General features: G+C 43.2%; 1 protein-coding gene across 1 annotated transcript; it reads right to left on the bottom strand.

Moving 5' to 3' along the window:
* Window positions 1-471: 471 nt before the first annotated feature.
* LOC134338119 (nuclear receptor subfamily 0 group B member 2-like) lies at window positions 472-3,348 on the bottom strand. Its single transcript, XM_063033668.1, has 2 exons — window positions 2,735-3,348; window positions 472-1,107 (listed from the first exon to the last, which is right to left on the bottom strand). Exons 1-2 carry the CDS (start codon window positions 3,261-3,263, stop codon window positions 824-826), a joined length of 813 nt encoding a protein of 270 aa, XP_062889738.1. The 5' UTR covers window positions 3,264-3,348; the 3' UTR covers window positions 472-823.
* Between the last annotated feature and the right edge of the window lie 13,760 nt (window positions 3,349-17,108).

The following is a 17,108-nucleotide window of genomic DNA, read 5'->3' as shown; positions in this document are numbered from 1 at the left end:
TGATCCAGGAGGAGGTAAAGGAGCCTCAGGACTCGCACCACCATGTTCAGGAACTGTTCCTAACCTTCACCCATCATACTCTTCAACCAAAATTCACTTGCCCCAACATTGAGATGTCCCCGAAACCAATGAACTCTCTGTCAAGAACTCTTCATCTCATGTTCGATATTTATTGCTTATTTATTTTTTATTATTATTATCTCTTATGATTTGCGTAGCTTGTCTTCTGAACTCTGATTGAACCCCTAGTTGCTTGGTTTGTCATTGATTCTGTTATGATTATTATTTTATAAACTTATTGAGTATGCCCACAGAAGAATGAATCTCAGGATCGTATAGGGCGACATATACTGTATGCACTTGGTTACTAAAGTTACTTTGAACTTTGACTCAGTAAAGGAAATAAACTGTTTAAAATAAGTACAATATCTTTATTCATGATAAAAAATAATATGGAACAGCAGGTGGCAGCAAAAGGAAGGGAAATGTGGATGGTCCTTAAGGTGTGGGTGGGTTGTGGCTCTACGAACAAGCAGTGAGATCTTCGTGGGCGAGGGATATGTAATGAGGTAGTTCAACATAGAACAGGGCAGGAGCAGGCGGGTGAGTGATGTAAGCGGGAACTGCATTAGCAGCAGTGAGGTACAGAAGGGCACTTGGCAAGGTTAGTCAGTGAAAGAACAGTCAAGTATAAGTGGGAAGAGGGTGTGGGTGAGTACCGACGCTCGAGTGGGCAGCTGTCGTAGGAGGGCAATAATGTAGGAGTGACCAAGTGATGTGGGTGAGCTGTGAGTGCGCCGAGAGGCTTGGCCAGGCAGGGGAATCAAACAAACAGTCCATTGGCAGTAATGATGGTGGCTGTGCTTGACTGGTTATAAAGGATCTCCAGCAGCAGCTCACTCATGTCGGCTGCTCCGATCACTGGCCTGAAAAAGAGTTCTGTTATCAGATCAGCACTGATGGTCTTCAGGCCGGAGATGGTAATTAAAACGTGGGCAAAGCGGCTGTTGTCCTTGGAAGGAAGAGGCATCAGGACCTTGTGGAGTACACACTGTGCCTCATGCTGAAGGCTTTCAATGTAATCTGGAGCTTGGAGTCCAGGTAAATCTATAAAAGATAGAAGCACAAGCAAGATCAGATGCAAAGCCCATGCAATGGAGCTAAAGGCAGCTGGCCTATGAAGAATCAGAGCATTTTATTGAAAGGATCTGACCTTCAAGTTGGTTTAGAATTTGTTTCATCTGTCCGAAATGAATATCATATTCATTTAATTTGTTTCCAGGATACTCAGTGATTAAATCCATTTTTAGGTTTAACACCATTTGACCCTGAGAGGTTACATCCAAAACAGAGTCCCTACTTGAATCCTCATTTGGGTTCGGCACCACAGTAAGGATTCATAACCAGAAAATCAGGCAGTTTAAGTTGTGCCCTGTTGATAATGCAGAGGACCCAAACACCCCAAAAGTGGTGGAAATACTGAAGAACAACGAAAGATAGGAATTTTAAAAAATACTATCTGAAATTATTAATAAATAATCACACAACCCCCCAAAACGCATAATTATTTTTGACAATATCCTTGACAAAAGTTGACAGTACCTCCAGACTGTGAACCTTCAGCTCAAACTACTGCTAACATACAGTATTATTTACTTAGTACGACAAAGAAGGGTTCAGTCCATTGAATCTGTGCCAGCCCTCAAGAACGCAATCCCAACCAAATCCCCTCTCATTTCTTTCCCCGTCGCCCTGCAACTAACTTCTCTCTCTGACACACTCTCACACTCACACTCAACTCCCTGTTGATGTTGATTTTGCCACACCAGCTAGAGTAGTTTGTATTAGCCAGTTAACCTACTGTCACACGTTTGGGATTTGAAAAGAAACCTATGGAAATTCACACGGAGAACACAGCAACTCTACACAGATAAAACCAAGCCCTGGATGCCAAAGCAGTGAGACAATAGCTCTAACTACTATGTCACCCCACTGCTAATGTTCCAGTCACAGTAATGTTACTGTTGGACTCCTGTAAACTAATTTATTTTGTGTAAACACACACAAAGAGCTGGAGGACCTCAGCAGGTCAGGCAGCATCTATGAAAATGAATAAACAGTCGACATTTCATGCCGAGACCATCTATCAAGACGGGAAAGGAAGGGGGTAGACACCAGAATAAAAAGGCTGTGGGGAGGAGAAGGAAGACAAGCTAGAAGGTGATAGGTGAAGCCAGGTGGGTGGGAAAGGTAAATGGCTGGAGAAGGAGGAACCTAATCGAAGAGGAGTGCAGACCATGAGAGAACGGGAAGAAGGAGAGGCACCGGGGGGACACGATAGGCAGGGGAGGAGAAAAGGTAAGGGGGGGGGGAATTACCATAAAGAGAAATCAATGTTCATACCATCAGGCTGGAGGCTACATAGACAGAGTAGAAGGTGCTGCTGCTCCAACCTGACAGTGGCCTCATCATGGCAGAAGACGAGGCCACAGACTGACATGATGGAATGGGGATGGGGATAGGAATTAAAATGGTTGTCCACCGGGAAATTACACTTTTGGTGGAGAGTGGAGGTGCTTGACAAAGTGATCCCCCAATTTACGTCAAGGCCACATTGGGAGCACCAAATACAACGGACAATCCCTATATTTTTGGTGTAAATATGGCACTATTACAATTCCTTTAGTTCATTACATATACTAGAATAAAGAAAAAATAAAGAATATTAAGTTACCAGGGTTGAAGAGGATTGCTCCTTTCAGATATGCATACTCTGTTGGATTCAGATCCAAGCCCCACAACTTGTGCAGACACATTTTAACTCTCTGCACACCAGCAAGCGTTGGCTGCCTCCTTTCCTCTTTCTCAGTCTTGATCAGGCCTTGCCCATTCAGCAGGATTCTCTTCAGCATACTGTGGCCTGGGGTCTCTATCACGTCAAAGCTCACTCTCTCCTGGGCCAATCCCAACAAAAACAACGGGGTCCAGCAGTTTTCCAGTAACAGCAACTGGTCTGCTCTGGGAAGGTGGTGGAACGAAGGAAGGTTCTTCATAAAACTTACTGTTTTCACCAGCACGTCGGATACCATCTGACAGGTAACCTGTGGAGTTCTCAGACAAACAGTCCGCCTAGTTTCACAGGAGCAGCTGTGATGTGAGAAGTTCAGGTGTCTCTGCTGGCTCAGGATAGTATATAAGATTGCACTCTGTCTCACTCCAGAAACGCATTGGCATTTATCGAGCAGAAGACTGACGCAAGCCATAACCTCCTCACTGCCAAGTTGAAGTCTCTCTGAACTTATCACTCAAATAGCACTACGCGATGATATTAGCAGCTCAATACAGTTATGACTTTAACTGGAATCTAAAGTCCCCAGCTTGCAACACTCCAATGCAATTGTTGTCATAGATGTGCTATGAAGGATTGGCTGAGAGAAGATCAAATATACTTGTCTCCAGCTCTCAGAACACTAACCTCCACGAGCACCGAATGAGCTGGCTATATCTGACTCTATTTATAGTCAGTTCCCCACATTGTCTAAAAGTGACCTTGGCTTCAAGAGGCAAAGCAGCTTTCATTGACAAATAAACTCTCAGCGGATAATTGGCCATGCAACTTGTTACTATGGCGCAGGCAAGCAGCAGATTTTTTTTCAGTGATGCATCGGATCAGACAGATGGAAGTGGCTTATCATGATAACCTGATGTCATGTAAATTGACTTCTCACCCACCCCGTACATTGCACCAAGGCTGCACGTCGCCATTCACAGGACTTTCATCAGGCAAAGCATGCATACTCAGTTACATAAGCATCCTAATTAGATAAGGATTGTTTCCTGTATGTAGTTTTGTAAACACCTTGAAGGAAGTGAACTCATAAACAATTTTACCTGATGTCAGATAACTGAACAAATAAAACAACCCTTCTCACTAAATAGTATTATTTATTGTCAATCTTAGCTGAGTACATTAGCATCAGAAGCTTGTGAGTTACATTTACTGTCAAGCTCTTGCATAACCTCATATATTTCAATATAATTCCTCTTAATTCTTCTATATTTAGAGATTACGGGCCTGCCGTACTCAATTGTTCCTCCAATGATGACACTTCGTCCTAGGAATCAGTCTAGAGAACACTCGCTAGAGCATCTTCAGGGCAAGTACATCTTTATCCAAGGAGTTTGAGGAGATTTGGCATGTCACCAAAGGCACTTGCAAACTTCTACAGATGTACCTGTAGGTAATGAGAGACATCGATCGTGTGGATAGTCAAAGGCTTTTCCCCAGGGCTGAAATGGATAGCACGAGAGGGCGTAGTTTTGAGGTGCTTGGATGTAGGTACAGAGGAGATGTCAGGGGTAAGTTTTTTACACAGAGAGTAGTGAGTGCGTGGAATGGGCTGCCGGCGGTGGTGGAAGCAATAGGGTCTTTTCAGAGACTCCTGGATGGCTACATGGAGCGTAGAAGAATAGAGGGCTATGGGTAAGCCTAGGTTGTTCTAAGGTAGGGACATATTCGGCACAGCATTGTGGGCCGAAGGGCCTGTGTTGTGCTGTAGGTTTTCTACGTACTGTGGAGAGCATTCTAACTGGCTGCATCTCCATCTGGTATGGGGTGGGGTGGGGGAGGTGTTGCTATGCACAGGATTGAAGTAAGCTGCAGAAAGTTGTAAACTCAGTCAGCTCCATCGTCGGCACCAGCCTCCCCAGCATCCAGGGCATCTTCAAGAGGTAATGCCTCAAAAAGCAGCTTCTTTCCCTCTGCCACCCGATTTCTGAATGGACATTGAACCTATGAACACTACCTCACTACTTTTTTATTTTTATTTTTGCCCTACTCACTGTAATTCAGTTTTTATTATTATGTATTGCAATGTACTGCTGTCGCAAAGACAACAGATTTCACGACATATGCTGGTGATATTAAACCTGATTCTGATTTTGATCATGATGTAATATTTTAGGTGCGTTCTCACCAAAGCCCTCTACGGTTTTTCAATATTTCCTTACTATTATGCACCTTGTTCTTTCTAATAAACTCCAACATTCAATTTGCGTTGTGAATATTTTGCTGTGCTCACTTGCCAATATCTCAGCCTTCAATGGAGGCCACTGGGGCGACAACGGTCAGCAGCCAGGTTGGTGGCGCTCAGACCCACATGGTCAATCTTCACAGAAGGACTATGTTTGTGTGGCTGCTCTCCTCGTATGCTGACAGAAAGTTGTTTTCCACATTCTGAGACTGATGTGATTACTGGACTGTCGGTCTCCTTCAGCGTTTCTGTATTTTCTTTCTTGAGCTGATTGGCGGCTGGGTGATCTGTAAGTATTTTATGTGTGGGGAGGGTTGGGGGTTTTGATGCTACTGTCACTGTTCTTTTCTGTGAGTTGGGGGGGTTGGTGATTGTTACTGTCACTGTTGTTTTTCTATCGGAGAGGGGTTGGGGATTTGTTGATATCGTCGCTGTTTTTTTCTGCGAGTGAGGGGGTCAAAGATTGCTACCGTCACTTGGGTTTCTGTGGGGTGGGGGTGGGGGATTTGATGCTATTGTCGTGTTTTTCCTCCGGGGACGGGGAGGGGTGGGGGAATTTTGAAGTTTGTCAGTTTTGTTTCTTTTTCTTTTACGTGCTGGAGGGGGAGTTGATGTCTTTTCTTTCAACCACTCCCATGGTCTTTCTATATTTCATGGCTATGTGGAGAAGACAAGTATCAGACTTGTATTGTACATGTACACTTTGACAATAAAATGAACCTTTAAACCTTTTTGAATCTTTTCGTTTATAACTCTGTATTGCCTCCAAACAGTTAAGTTGTTTGGGCATTTCTATTCCCAGCAAAAGGGATAATTTCCCTGCATCATACTCTGCCAGCCATCAGTTTTATCCACTCATTAAAAATGCCTGTATTCCTTTATGTCCTTACAGATTACTTCTGCATTCATCTTTATATTGTCAGCATACTTACACTTAATCTGTCATTAATATTGATTGTAAGTACTATCTAATTTCCATACTGATCCCTGAGGAAGTCAACTACTTAAAGTTTACCAAGAAGATGTTCATTCCTGATTTCTGTCTGTTAACCAATATTCAGTACACGTTAATACGTTACCCTCAATCCCACAAAATCTTTATTTTGTGCAGCTTTTATGTTACGTCTTACTGCACGCTTTGTGGAAATCTAAATACTATAAATTATTTGTCTCTCCTTTCTTTACCTTATATCCTCAAAGAATTCCAATAAATCAGTTAAAATATTCTCCTTTCATATAATTAAGTTGACTCTGTTTAATCAAGTGATGTTTTGAAAAGTGCACCACTATAACTTTCTTAACAACGGACTTTTATTATTTTCTCATTTGATATCAAGGTAGCTGGACGACAGATCCCTATTTTCTTTCTCCTTGTTACTTCAAAGTTTCAAAGGTAGAAATAATGTCAGCGAAATGTATACAGTATACATCCTGAAATGCTTTTTCTTCGCAACCATCCACGCAAACAGAGGAGTGCCCCAAAGAATGAATGAGTTAAATGTTTGAACCCCAAAGCCCCTGCCCTCCCCCCACCTGCAAAAAAAAACATCGGCAATGCCACCAAGCACGCAAGCGTGAGCAAAGCAAAGACACAGGCTTGCAGTTACCCAAAGACTTCGCGTTTCACCCGGTATTCGACATCTCACAGGTTTTCTCTCTCCCTAATAAGGGAGGAAGAGATGTCTCCATTTTCCCAGCGAGCAGGGAGACATAACAAACAACTCACTAGTTCACAATGTTAAAAGTCCGTACGTCGCTTTTCTCGAGCTCTGTGCCTGAAGATCGCAAAGATCCTATGTCTCCAGCCCTACAGTCGCAGATAACCCAACTCCCCCGATGGTACTTTTGCACAATGATACCTTAACAGAACATATTTACCTTTCTTAGTGATATTAATTGTTTTTGTGTGCTTGATTTCACTTTTTCCAAGTTTACCAACTATATTTTTGTATATTTTTTATGTGCAGAGTTAAAAAATAACATACAGCTTCCATTATTAATTTTTTGTAAGCATCCTCAAAGGAATCTTTTTCTTTTATTGTCTTCCTTTGAGCTTCAATGTCAGGGATTAAACTTTACCTGTATTATCAGTCCAGTGAGGTCACAGTGGAGTCACGATAACTTGCTTCAGGTTATAATGAATTTGCTTCAAGTTCATTATACATAATTTGCTTTGAGCCACTCTATCTGCTGTCCAGCTAGCTTGATATAAATTTTCAGAGAATGACTGAATCCATTGTTACGGAACGAATTCATTTCCTGTTCTGTTAGTTACTACCTGTTATGCCGTTGGCGTTTAGCACAGGAATGAAGGTCCTCCATCTCTGTCTGTCCTTGGCCATCTTCTCTATTGTGCCCCAAGTGTGGTTCAGGGTCCTCATTTCTGCCTCTATGGTATGATGACAAGTTGACTTTGGTGTCCCACATTTCCTCCGCCCTTCAGATGTCAATTGAAGTGCTGTCTTGATGATGGAGTTGTCCTCTCTTCTCATCAGGTACCCATTCCATCTCCAGCGTCTCCTCATGATGATTGTGGTCATGTTCTCTTCTTGGTGACACTGAAGCAGTAGGCATGGTTGGAGACCTTTCTTGGCCAGAACATACACAGGATATTCTGGAGGTTCATGGTGTGGAATGACTACACCTGGGTACTCAACTGAGTTTCCAGCTCCGATGATTCTCAAGCCAGATTTTTTTGTTTTTGTTATTCAAAGGTATCGAAGGATATGAGGCAAACACACTGGTAGGACAAGGGTATTAAAGGCTATGAGGCAGAAATATCAAGGGTAAAGTAGATATGGTAAAGGCATTGTTCTTCAGCATCTGCCCAGAGTTGTTAGTAAATTAAGTAGCCAGTTAATTAAGAGTTGATATGGTCATTCCATTGGCACAGTCCCTCTGCTGATACAGTTACTCCTTTGGTGGTGTTCTCCATTATCCTAGTCAGGAGCTCCATCCAGGCTCGTTTGAAGAAAACCCTGCCCGATTTCCATCAGCATGTAAACTGTAGCACCGGAGGTCCCAACACACTAGACTGTTGTTATACTGAGACAAGGAATGTGTACTGTTCCATGTCCAGGCTACATTTCGGTCAATCGGATCACTTGGCTGTCCTTTACGTACCTGCATACAGACAGAGGCTAAAGAGTAAAGCTCCAGACGTTAGGACAACCAAAATGTGGTTGCAGGAGGCATATCCCGGATGGGAGGCACCACCAGGAACATACTCTCTTCTTGCTGCTGCCATCAGGAAGAAGGTACAGGAACTTCAGGACCCACATCACCAGGTTCAGGAACAGTTATTACCTCTCAACCATCAGGCTCTTCGACTAAAGGGGATAAATTCATTCAATTTCACTTGCCCCATCATTGAAATGTTACGACAACCAATGGACTCACTTTCAAGGACTCCTCATCCCAGGTTCTCGATATTTATTGGCTATTTATTTGTTATTACAATTATTTCTTTCTTTTTGTATTTGCACAGCTACTTGTCTTCTGCACTCTGGATGAACTCCCAAGTTGCGCAGTCTTTCATTGATTCTGTTTTGGTTACTATGCTGTAGATATATTGAGTATGCCCACAAGAAAATGAATCTCAGGGCTGTATTTGGTGATATCAATGTACTCTGATAACAATTTACTTTGAACGTTGAACTTTCTCCTGCCTACTCCCTTGGCATGGTATCTTTACCCTGACCACTTTCTCAATGCAGTCTCCTCAGCAGCCTGTCTACCTTCCCTGCTTCCCTCCTTTTCTCAGTCTTGGAGGAGTGATGGTGGTGGTGGTGGAGGATTAAATTCCATCTATCATTTTTCAGCCCAATTTCCCAGCTGATTCAGATTCCTCTGCAAGCCATGGTAGCCTTCCTCACTGCCAACTACACCCCCGATCTTGGGGTCATCTGCAAATTTGCTATCCAGAATGTTGATATAGATGACAAACAACAATGGACCCAGCACCGATTCCTGCAGCACTCTGCTAATCACAGGCCTCCAGTCAGAGAGGCCAACATCTACTGCCACTCTCTGGCTTCTCCCACAAAACCAATGTCTAATTCAATTTACTACCTCATCTTGAATGCTGAACCACTTAACCCTATTGGCCAACCTCCCACACTGGACGTTCTCAAATGCTATGTAGGCAACAGCGACTGTCTTGCCTTCATCTACTTCCCTCGTAACTTCCTCGAAAAACTATCCAAACACATACATCTGATCCCTTAGAATACCTTCCAATAACTTTCCCACAACTGCTGTCAAACTCACCACCCCATAATTTCCTGGTTAACGTTTAGAACCTTTCTTAAACAGAGGAACAACCCTGGCTATCCTCTAATCCATGGGTACCTCTTCTGTCGCTAAGGATGATTTAAATATCTCTGCTAGGGCCCCAGCAATTTCTGCAGTTATTCTTGTAGGGTCCAAGGGAACACCTGTCAGGCCCTGGGGATTTATCCACCCTGATTTACTTATACTGTAATTGACTTACTTGTTTATTTATTATTATTATTTTTTTTATTTTATTTATTATTGTTTTTTTTTCTCTCTGCTATATTATGTATTGCATTGAACTGCTGCTGCTAAGTTAACAAATTTCATGTCACACGCTGGTGATAATAAACCTGATTCTGATTCTGACAGCACACTCCTCCTCCTCTATAATCTGTAAAGGGTCCATGAAGTTGATACCACATTGCCTCACTTCTGTCGACCCTGTGTCAGTCTCCTGAGGAAATACAGATGGAAAAAAATTATTTAAGACTCCCCCTTCTCTTTTGGCTCCTCACATGGATTACCATTCTGATCTTCCAGAGGATCAATTTTATACCTTGCAATCCTTTTGCTCTGAACATACCTGAGGAATCCCTTAGGATTCTCCATAAGCTTGTCTGCGAGGGCAACCTCATACCTTCTCTTAGCCCTCCTGCTTTCTTTCTTAAGTGTTCCCCTGCATTTCTTATACTCCACAGCACCTCATTTGTTCGTACCTGCTATGCACCTCCTTTTTTTCCCTTAACCAGGGCCTCAATATCTTTTGAAAAAACAAAGTTCCCTATACTTGTTATCTTTACCTTTTATTCTGACAGGCACATACAAGCTTTGTACTCTCAAAATTTCACTTTTGAATGCCTCCCACTTACCAAGGATACCATTACCAGAAAACATCCCGTCCCAATCCACATTTGCCTGATCATTTCTGATACCATCAAAACTGGCCTTCCTCCAACTTAGAATCTCTACCTGCAGCCCAGACTTACCTTTTTTGCATATTTACTTTGAAACTAATGAAACCTTGTTGGATTTTTTCCCTCTAACTTTGCGTGACTTATCTCTGCAATTGGGTTCACCACTTTTCTGTGCAAGGGAAGTTAAAACTGAAGAAGTTACCTAGTCAGCTGTGACAGAAAGCATGCACCAGGAAATTACCTGATCAACAATTAAACCTGGGATACTATCAGTCATCATTTGGGCCACTGATTGTTCAGTTGAGCATATATAAGAAAAACACAATCCTTGCATTTATATACTGTACTGTATACCTTTTGGTGAGCACATGGCCAAGTGGTTGAGGCATTGGACTAGCTACCTGAAGGTCGTGATTTCAAGCCCCAGCCGAAGTGACGTGTTGTGTCCTTGAGCAAGGCACTTAATCACACATTGCTCTGCAACGACACAGGTGCCAAGCTGTATGGGTCCTAATGCCCTTCCCTTGGACAACATCGGTGTCGTGGAGAGGGGAGACTTGCAGCATGGGCAACTGCTGGTCTTCCATACAACCTTGCCCGGGCTTGCGCCCTGGAGAGTGAAGACTTTCCAGGCACAGATCCATGGTCTTGCAAGACTAACGGATGCCTTTGTATACCTTTTACAATCTAAGAACATCATAAATTGCTTCACACCTAATATATTACACTAAAAATGTATTCTTTATTCTTATGGAGAGGTTCACAGCAGTCAATATTGTAATGCAGGAAAAGTGGCAGCCAATATACACAGAGTAACATTCCACTCTTGGAAACATGACAATAAAATTAATAAACGCAAACAACATACATCATTAATAAAATTAATAACCTGTTTTGGGTAATGAAACAATAAGAGTACAGAACTACAAATACAAAAGTAGAAAACCTTGAAAACACTTAACGTATCAAGCAGCATCCATGAGAAGAGAAACAGAATTGATGTTTTAAGTCAAATATCTCCCGAGTGAGAAAAGAAGTTTTTGAAGTTGGTGAGAGGTTAAGGGATGGAGAGAAGAGGGATAAAGTGCAAATAATGTCTGTGACAAAGTGTAGACCAAAGTTCTCAAGTTAATTATCCTCCAAAAGCAGCAGATGGAGATGGCACAGGAAAATAATAAACAAATTGAGACAGATGGTTAAAGAATTGTTAAAGTTAATATTGAATCCCAAGTGCCGCAATATGTCCAGACAGAGGAAGAAAGATTCCTTGAGAACTTATGATTGGAACAGTGCAGAAAGTTGAACATAGAGAGCTTAGAGTGCAGAGAATTAAAGTGGGAGGGCATTAAAAGCTTACGTTTATCCTTGCAGACTGATGGGAAGTGATCTTCAAAACTGTTTCATTGATATTGATTTTGGGAAGGGTACGATGATGAACCCCTTTTCATCTTCTTCAAATTATGCCATGGGATCTTTCAGATCTATCCCATGCAGGGACAGAGGGAAGTGTGAGAAAACATTGAAATATCTCACTCTATGTGACTCTCTTGAAGACTATCAGCTTTCCGCTGTCTACGATGATATGTTCCTGCTGAATAATTCCTTTAGAGCTATAACTTTATTAGTATATTTATAAATCAATGTCAAAACTATTCAGATTATAATGCTTGGACTCAATTGTAGGACACTACTATGCTTAAAATGAATAAAGCATCAAGGATAGTGATTTGAAAAGCCTGCGGATGCCAGAAGGAAGGAAACACTAAGAAAAATAATGTCAACATATTCTGAGGAGATAGAGGCATGCAAGGCTCCCCACCCCCATTCTAATAACTTTCTGCAGGAGCACTATTGAGAGTTTCCTATCTGGCTACGTCATTGTGTGGTACCAAAGCTGCAAGATATCAGACCACAAGACCCTACAGAGGACAGTAGAAACCACCGACAGGGTGTCCCCCTCCCCTCAATTTGTGACATTTACAGGGAGCATTGCAGATGAAAGGCCCAAGGTATTGTTGAGGATCCCCACCACCCATCTCACAATCTCTCTGACCCACTAGCATCAGGAAGGAGGTACAGGAGCATCAGGACTAGGACTGTCAGACTGGGTAACAGCTTCTTCCCTCAGGCTTTGAGACTACCCTGCCACCACCAAGCTCTTTTCACTTGGACAGTGAGCTGTTGCTGTTGACCTGTGCTGCATACATTTTGAATTATATTTTAGACTATTAACTATTAGATCACAGACTAAAAGGATGGGAGCAGAATTAGGTCATTTGATCCATTAAGTCTGTTCAGCCAGTTCATCATGGCTGATCCATTTTTCCTCTCCACCCTTCTGCTTTCTCCTGGTAACATTTCATGCCCTGACTAATCAAAAACCTATCAAATTCTGCCTTAAATACACCGATTGACCTGGCCTACACAGCCTCCTCTGGCAATTAAATTCAATAGACTTACCAATCCCAGGCTAAAGAAATTCCTCTTCATCTCCATTCTAAATGGACATCCCTCAATTCTGAGGCTGTGCACTCTGGTCCTAGACTCACAAATCACAGGAAGTATCCTCTCCATATCCATTCTATCTAGGCCTTTCAACATTCAACAGCTTTCAATGAGATGCCCCCTCATTCTTCTAAATTCCAGCAAGCACAGGCCCAGAGCTATCAAACACTCCTCAAATAATAAGCCTTTCATTCGAGGAATCATTTCATGAATTTCCAATGCCAGCACATCCTTTCTCAGATAAGGGGCCCAAAACTGCTCACAATACTTCAAGTGAGGCCTCAGCATTACATCCTTGGTTTTATATTCTCATCCTCTCAAAATGAACGCTAACGTTGCATTTGCCTTCCTCACCACCAACTCGTCCTGCACGATAACCTTTAAGAAAATCCTGCACGGGATTCCCAAGTCCCTTTGCACCTCGGATTTTAAAATTATCTGCCCGTTTCAAAAATAGTCTGAGCTTTTGTTCCTTCGACCAAAGTGCATGACCATACTTATCAATAGAAATATTTTGGTTTATGTGCAGTGTGTGTTATATGTTTTGTGGGAGCACCGTGGTCTGGAGGGATATTGTTTTGTTTGGTTGTATAGATGTACAGTCACATGACAATAACCTTGAACTTGACTCCAATCTTGTCCAGAATTGCACAGTAGTGCAAAGGATTTACAGGTCAGTAATACTATGCTACGCACCTAGTTAGAAGAGACATGATGAACTTGGGCGTTGTACCGTGTGCCTGGACCTGCCCAAGGCCTCCACCTAAGGAAGGGCTGAACTTGAAGAAGCGGCCGCGGCTGGAGGCCAACACGGCCTCGGGCTCGAGTTCGACAGGGGCGGCGGCAGGCGGTGCCAAGGCGGCCAGCGAGAACAAACTGGAGGAGAGGCTGTACTCGGTGCTGTCGCAAGATCGAAGAAGATGGAGGTGCATAGCTGCCAACCCCAGACTTGGGACGGCGCCCACTAACTGACTGAATACACTATTTGGTGAAAATGACCCATGTCAGTGTTAATACTCTACATGAGCCACCGAGCATCAATGTTTGACGTAAATTTTATTACCAAAGGACAATATATCACCATATACAACCTTGAGATCCATCTTTTTGTGGGCATACACAATAAATACAAGGAAACACAATAGATTCAATTAAAAAGCTACACACTAGAAAAGACAAACGACCAACGTGCAAAAGTCAACAAATTGTGCAAATATATAAAGACAAGGTAATAATAACAGATAAATAAGTAATAAATAATATTGAGAACATGAGTTGTCGAATCCTTGAAAGTGAGTCCATAGGTTGTAGAATCAGTTCAGTGTTGAGGAGAGTGAGGTTATTCACACTGGTTCAAGAGCCTGATGGTTGTAGGGCAATAATTGTTCCTGAACCTGGTGGTATGGGATCTACGGCTCCTGTACCTCCTCCCTGACGGCAGCCGTGAGTATAGTCTGTATCGTGGGGGTCCGTCATGGATACCGCTTTCCTGTGACAGTGTTCCTTGTAGATGTGCTCAATGGTGGGGAGGGCTTTGCCTGTGATGGGCCGTATAGACTCCTTTTTGTAGACTTTTCCATTTAAGGCCATTGATTTGCTCTATCAGGCCATGATGCATCTATAGAAGTTTTAGATGACATCCCAAATCTCCACGAACTTCTAAAAAGGTAGAGACACTCCATGCCTTCTTTGTAATGGCACTTCCTGTACTTGCTGGATGCAGAGAAGATCCTTTGAAATGATAATTAATTAATCAGGACAAGTCAGGATGAAGGGTCTCGGCCTGAAACATCGACTGTACCTCTTCCTAGAGATGCTGCCTGGCCTGCTGCGTTCACCAGCAACTTTGATGTGTGTTGCTTGAATTTCCATCATCTGCAGATCTGCGCATGTTTGTGATAATTAATTGACTTTATTTCTTACATCCTTCACATACATGAGTAAAATCTTTATGTTATGTCTCCATCTGAATGTGCAATGTGCAAATTACAGTAATGTGTAATAAATTTTATGTACGGTATGATATATAACGTAACAGTCAATATAGCTTAGAAATACAATTGTGTCAGTGTGAATTGATCAGTCTGATGGTCCGGTTGAAGAAGCTGTCCTGGAGCCTGTTGGTCCTGGCTTTAATGCTGTGGTACCGTTTCCTAGATGGTAAGCAGCTGGAACAGTTTATGGTTGGGGTGACTTGGCTCCCCAATGATCCTTTGGGCCTTTTTCTGCAGTGGATGCAAGGGCTACTGGAATGATAGACTTTGAGGCAGGTTACCCTGTTCTTCTTTGGCACTAGTATGACTAAAGCCTGCTAGACTGCTGAAGTGAGCAGTTAAAGATATCGGTCAACACTCCAGCCAGTTGCTAAGCACTGGTCTTCAGTACTTGGCCAGGTACCCCGTAGGGCCAGATGCCTCCTGAATACTCCCATTTTGGGCACAGACACTGAGATCACTGGGTTGCTGGGAGCTGTGGGAGCCTGTGAATATGCCTCTATGGTCAGAACTTGGGGTAAGCTGTTTCTTCTTGCTAATTGTGGCAATCCACAAGGTTCACAAATTCCAAGCCTATGCAGACCTCAACTATTCCCCATTCCATCACAAAAACCAAATCCCACCATGTGGATTGTCCTCATTCCCAACAGTCCCTCCCTATTATGTTGATGAATCTTCGTACAACCGCAATGCAGACAGATCCATTTTTGCCTCCCTTAGTAATAGCAAGGGGGTGGCATTTGTCTGGAAGGCTAAATTTATACTTCCAGGGCAATATCCTCAAAAGTGCTGATGATCTTGTGGTCCCTGGAAGTGATTACATGGGTTAAGAATGCATATGGCGTACTTGCCTTTATTAGTTGAGGTGTTGAGTTCAAAGGTCAGGAAGTTAGGTTGTATCTTTATAAAACCCTAGATCGCATCTGGAGTATTGCATACAATTCTGGTCACCCCCACGGCTGCATGGTAGCGTGGTGGTTAGCACGATGCTTTACAGTACAGTTCGATTCCCACCCCTGCTTCTAAGGGAATGTTAAGATTTCCTCTGGGTGCTCCAGTTTCCTCCCACAGTCCAAAGACAAAAAGACAAACTGGTTGGTAGGTTAACTAGTCATTGCAAATTGTCCTGTGACTAGTCTAGGGTTAAATCGGCGGGTGGGGGGGGGGAGCTGCTGGGCAGCTGGAAGGGCCTATTGAGACTTTGGAGAGGGTCTTGAAGGGGTTTAGCAGGACATTGCCTGGATTAGAGGGCATGTGCTATAACAAGAGGTTGGACAAACTAGGGTTGTTTTCTTTGGAGTGGTGGAAGCTGAGGGGAGATCTGATAGAGGTTTATCTGGGTATGAGAGGCAGCGATAGGGTAGACAGACAATATATTTTTCCAATATCTCGTACCAGAGGGCATGCACTTGAGGTGAGAGGGGGGAATTTCAAAGGAGAAGTGAGGGTCAAGTTTTTTTTTTAAAACACAGAGTGGTGGGGCTCTGGAATGTGCTGCCTGGGGTGGTGGTAGAGGCAGAAACATTGGAGACTTTAATGTAGGCTCATGAACGTGTGGGAAATGGAAAGCTACTGACATTGTGTAGGTAGAAGAGATTAGTTAGCCATTTGATTACTGATTTAATTGGCTTGGCACAACATTGTGGGCTGCAGGGCCTTTTTCTGTGCTGTACTGCTCTATGATAAAAAAAAAAAGAAAACCATAAGATGGAAAATGCTGGACAACCTAAGCAAATGACCAACGCCTTACTGTTACTACCTCATTCTACAGACCTAATAGCTGGAACAGTTTGCGTTGGGCTATTTCAACCAATCCTTTTCACAGTCACCCCCTTCCCCTCGCCTTCTCTCGTGTTGTGCTGTAAATTAAACAGTTCTCTCCTCCCCGGCCTGACGAAGGTTCACACCTCCGAATCGTTGACTGTTCGCCTTCCTGCAAACGCTAATCGACCTGCTCAGCTTCCCAGCATTTTCTGCTTCCATTTCAATCCATTAAGTTTATCTGCACACTGCCCGTGTTCTTAACCTACCTGCAAATATATTATTTTTTTAACCTGTTCTAAGTTCACCGCAGCAAACCGCAGTCACCTATTCCGGTGATTGCAGTTCTGTCTATTTAATACTTTCTCGTGGTTATATCACGAGTTTCGGGGTCAATGCAGTCACTGCATCACTTGGCGTGACCCGGCCTGTGCCTTCCTCCCCCGTTCCATCCACGTTCTCAGGTGAAAGTGAATCCCGGTCCGTGTGTGGGAAAGATTCCCGGCCGGGCTCTCGGATCCCCTTCCCGAATGTTCCAGTTTCCATGGCGACATCCCAAACACTCGCACTCTATTGGTCCGGCGGCCGCGGTCTGGCCCAGCTGGTATGGCAATTGGTCGACGGGC

This window comes from Mobula hypostoma, chromosome 26, assembly GCF_963921235.1.
Source record: "Mobula hypostoma chromosome 26, sMobHyp1.1, whole genome shotgun sequence".
Taxonomy (NCBI): Eukaryota; Metazoa; Chordata; class Chondrichthyes; order Myliobatiformes; family Myliobatidae; genus Mobula; species Mobula hypostoma.
Note: the sequence above shows the minus strand (reverse complement) of the source record. Positions and strands in the feature narration are given on the sequence as shown.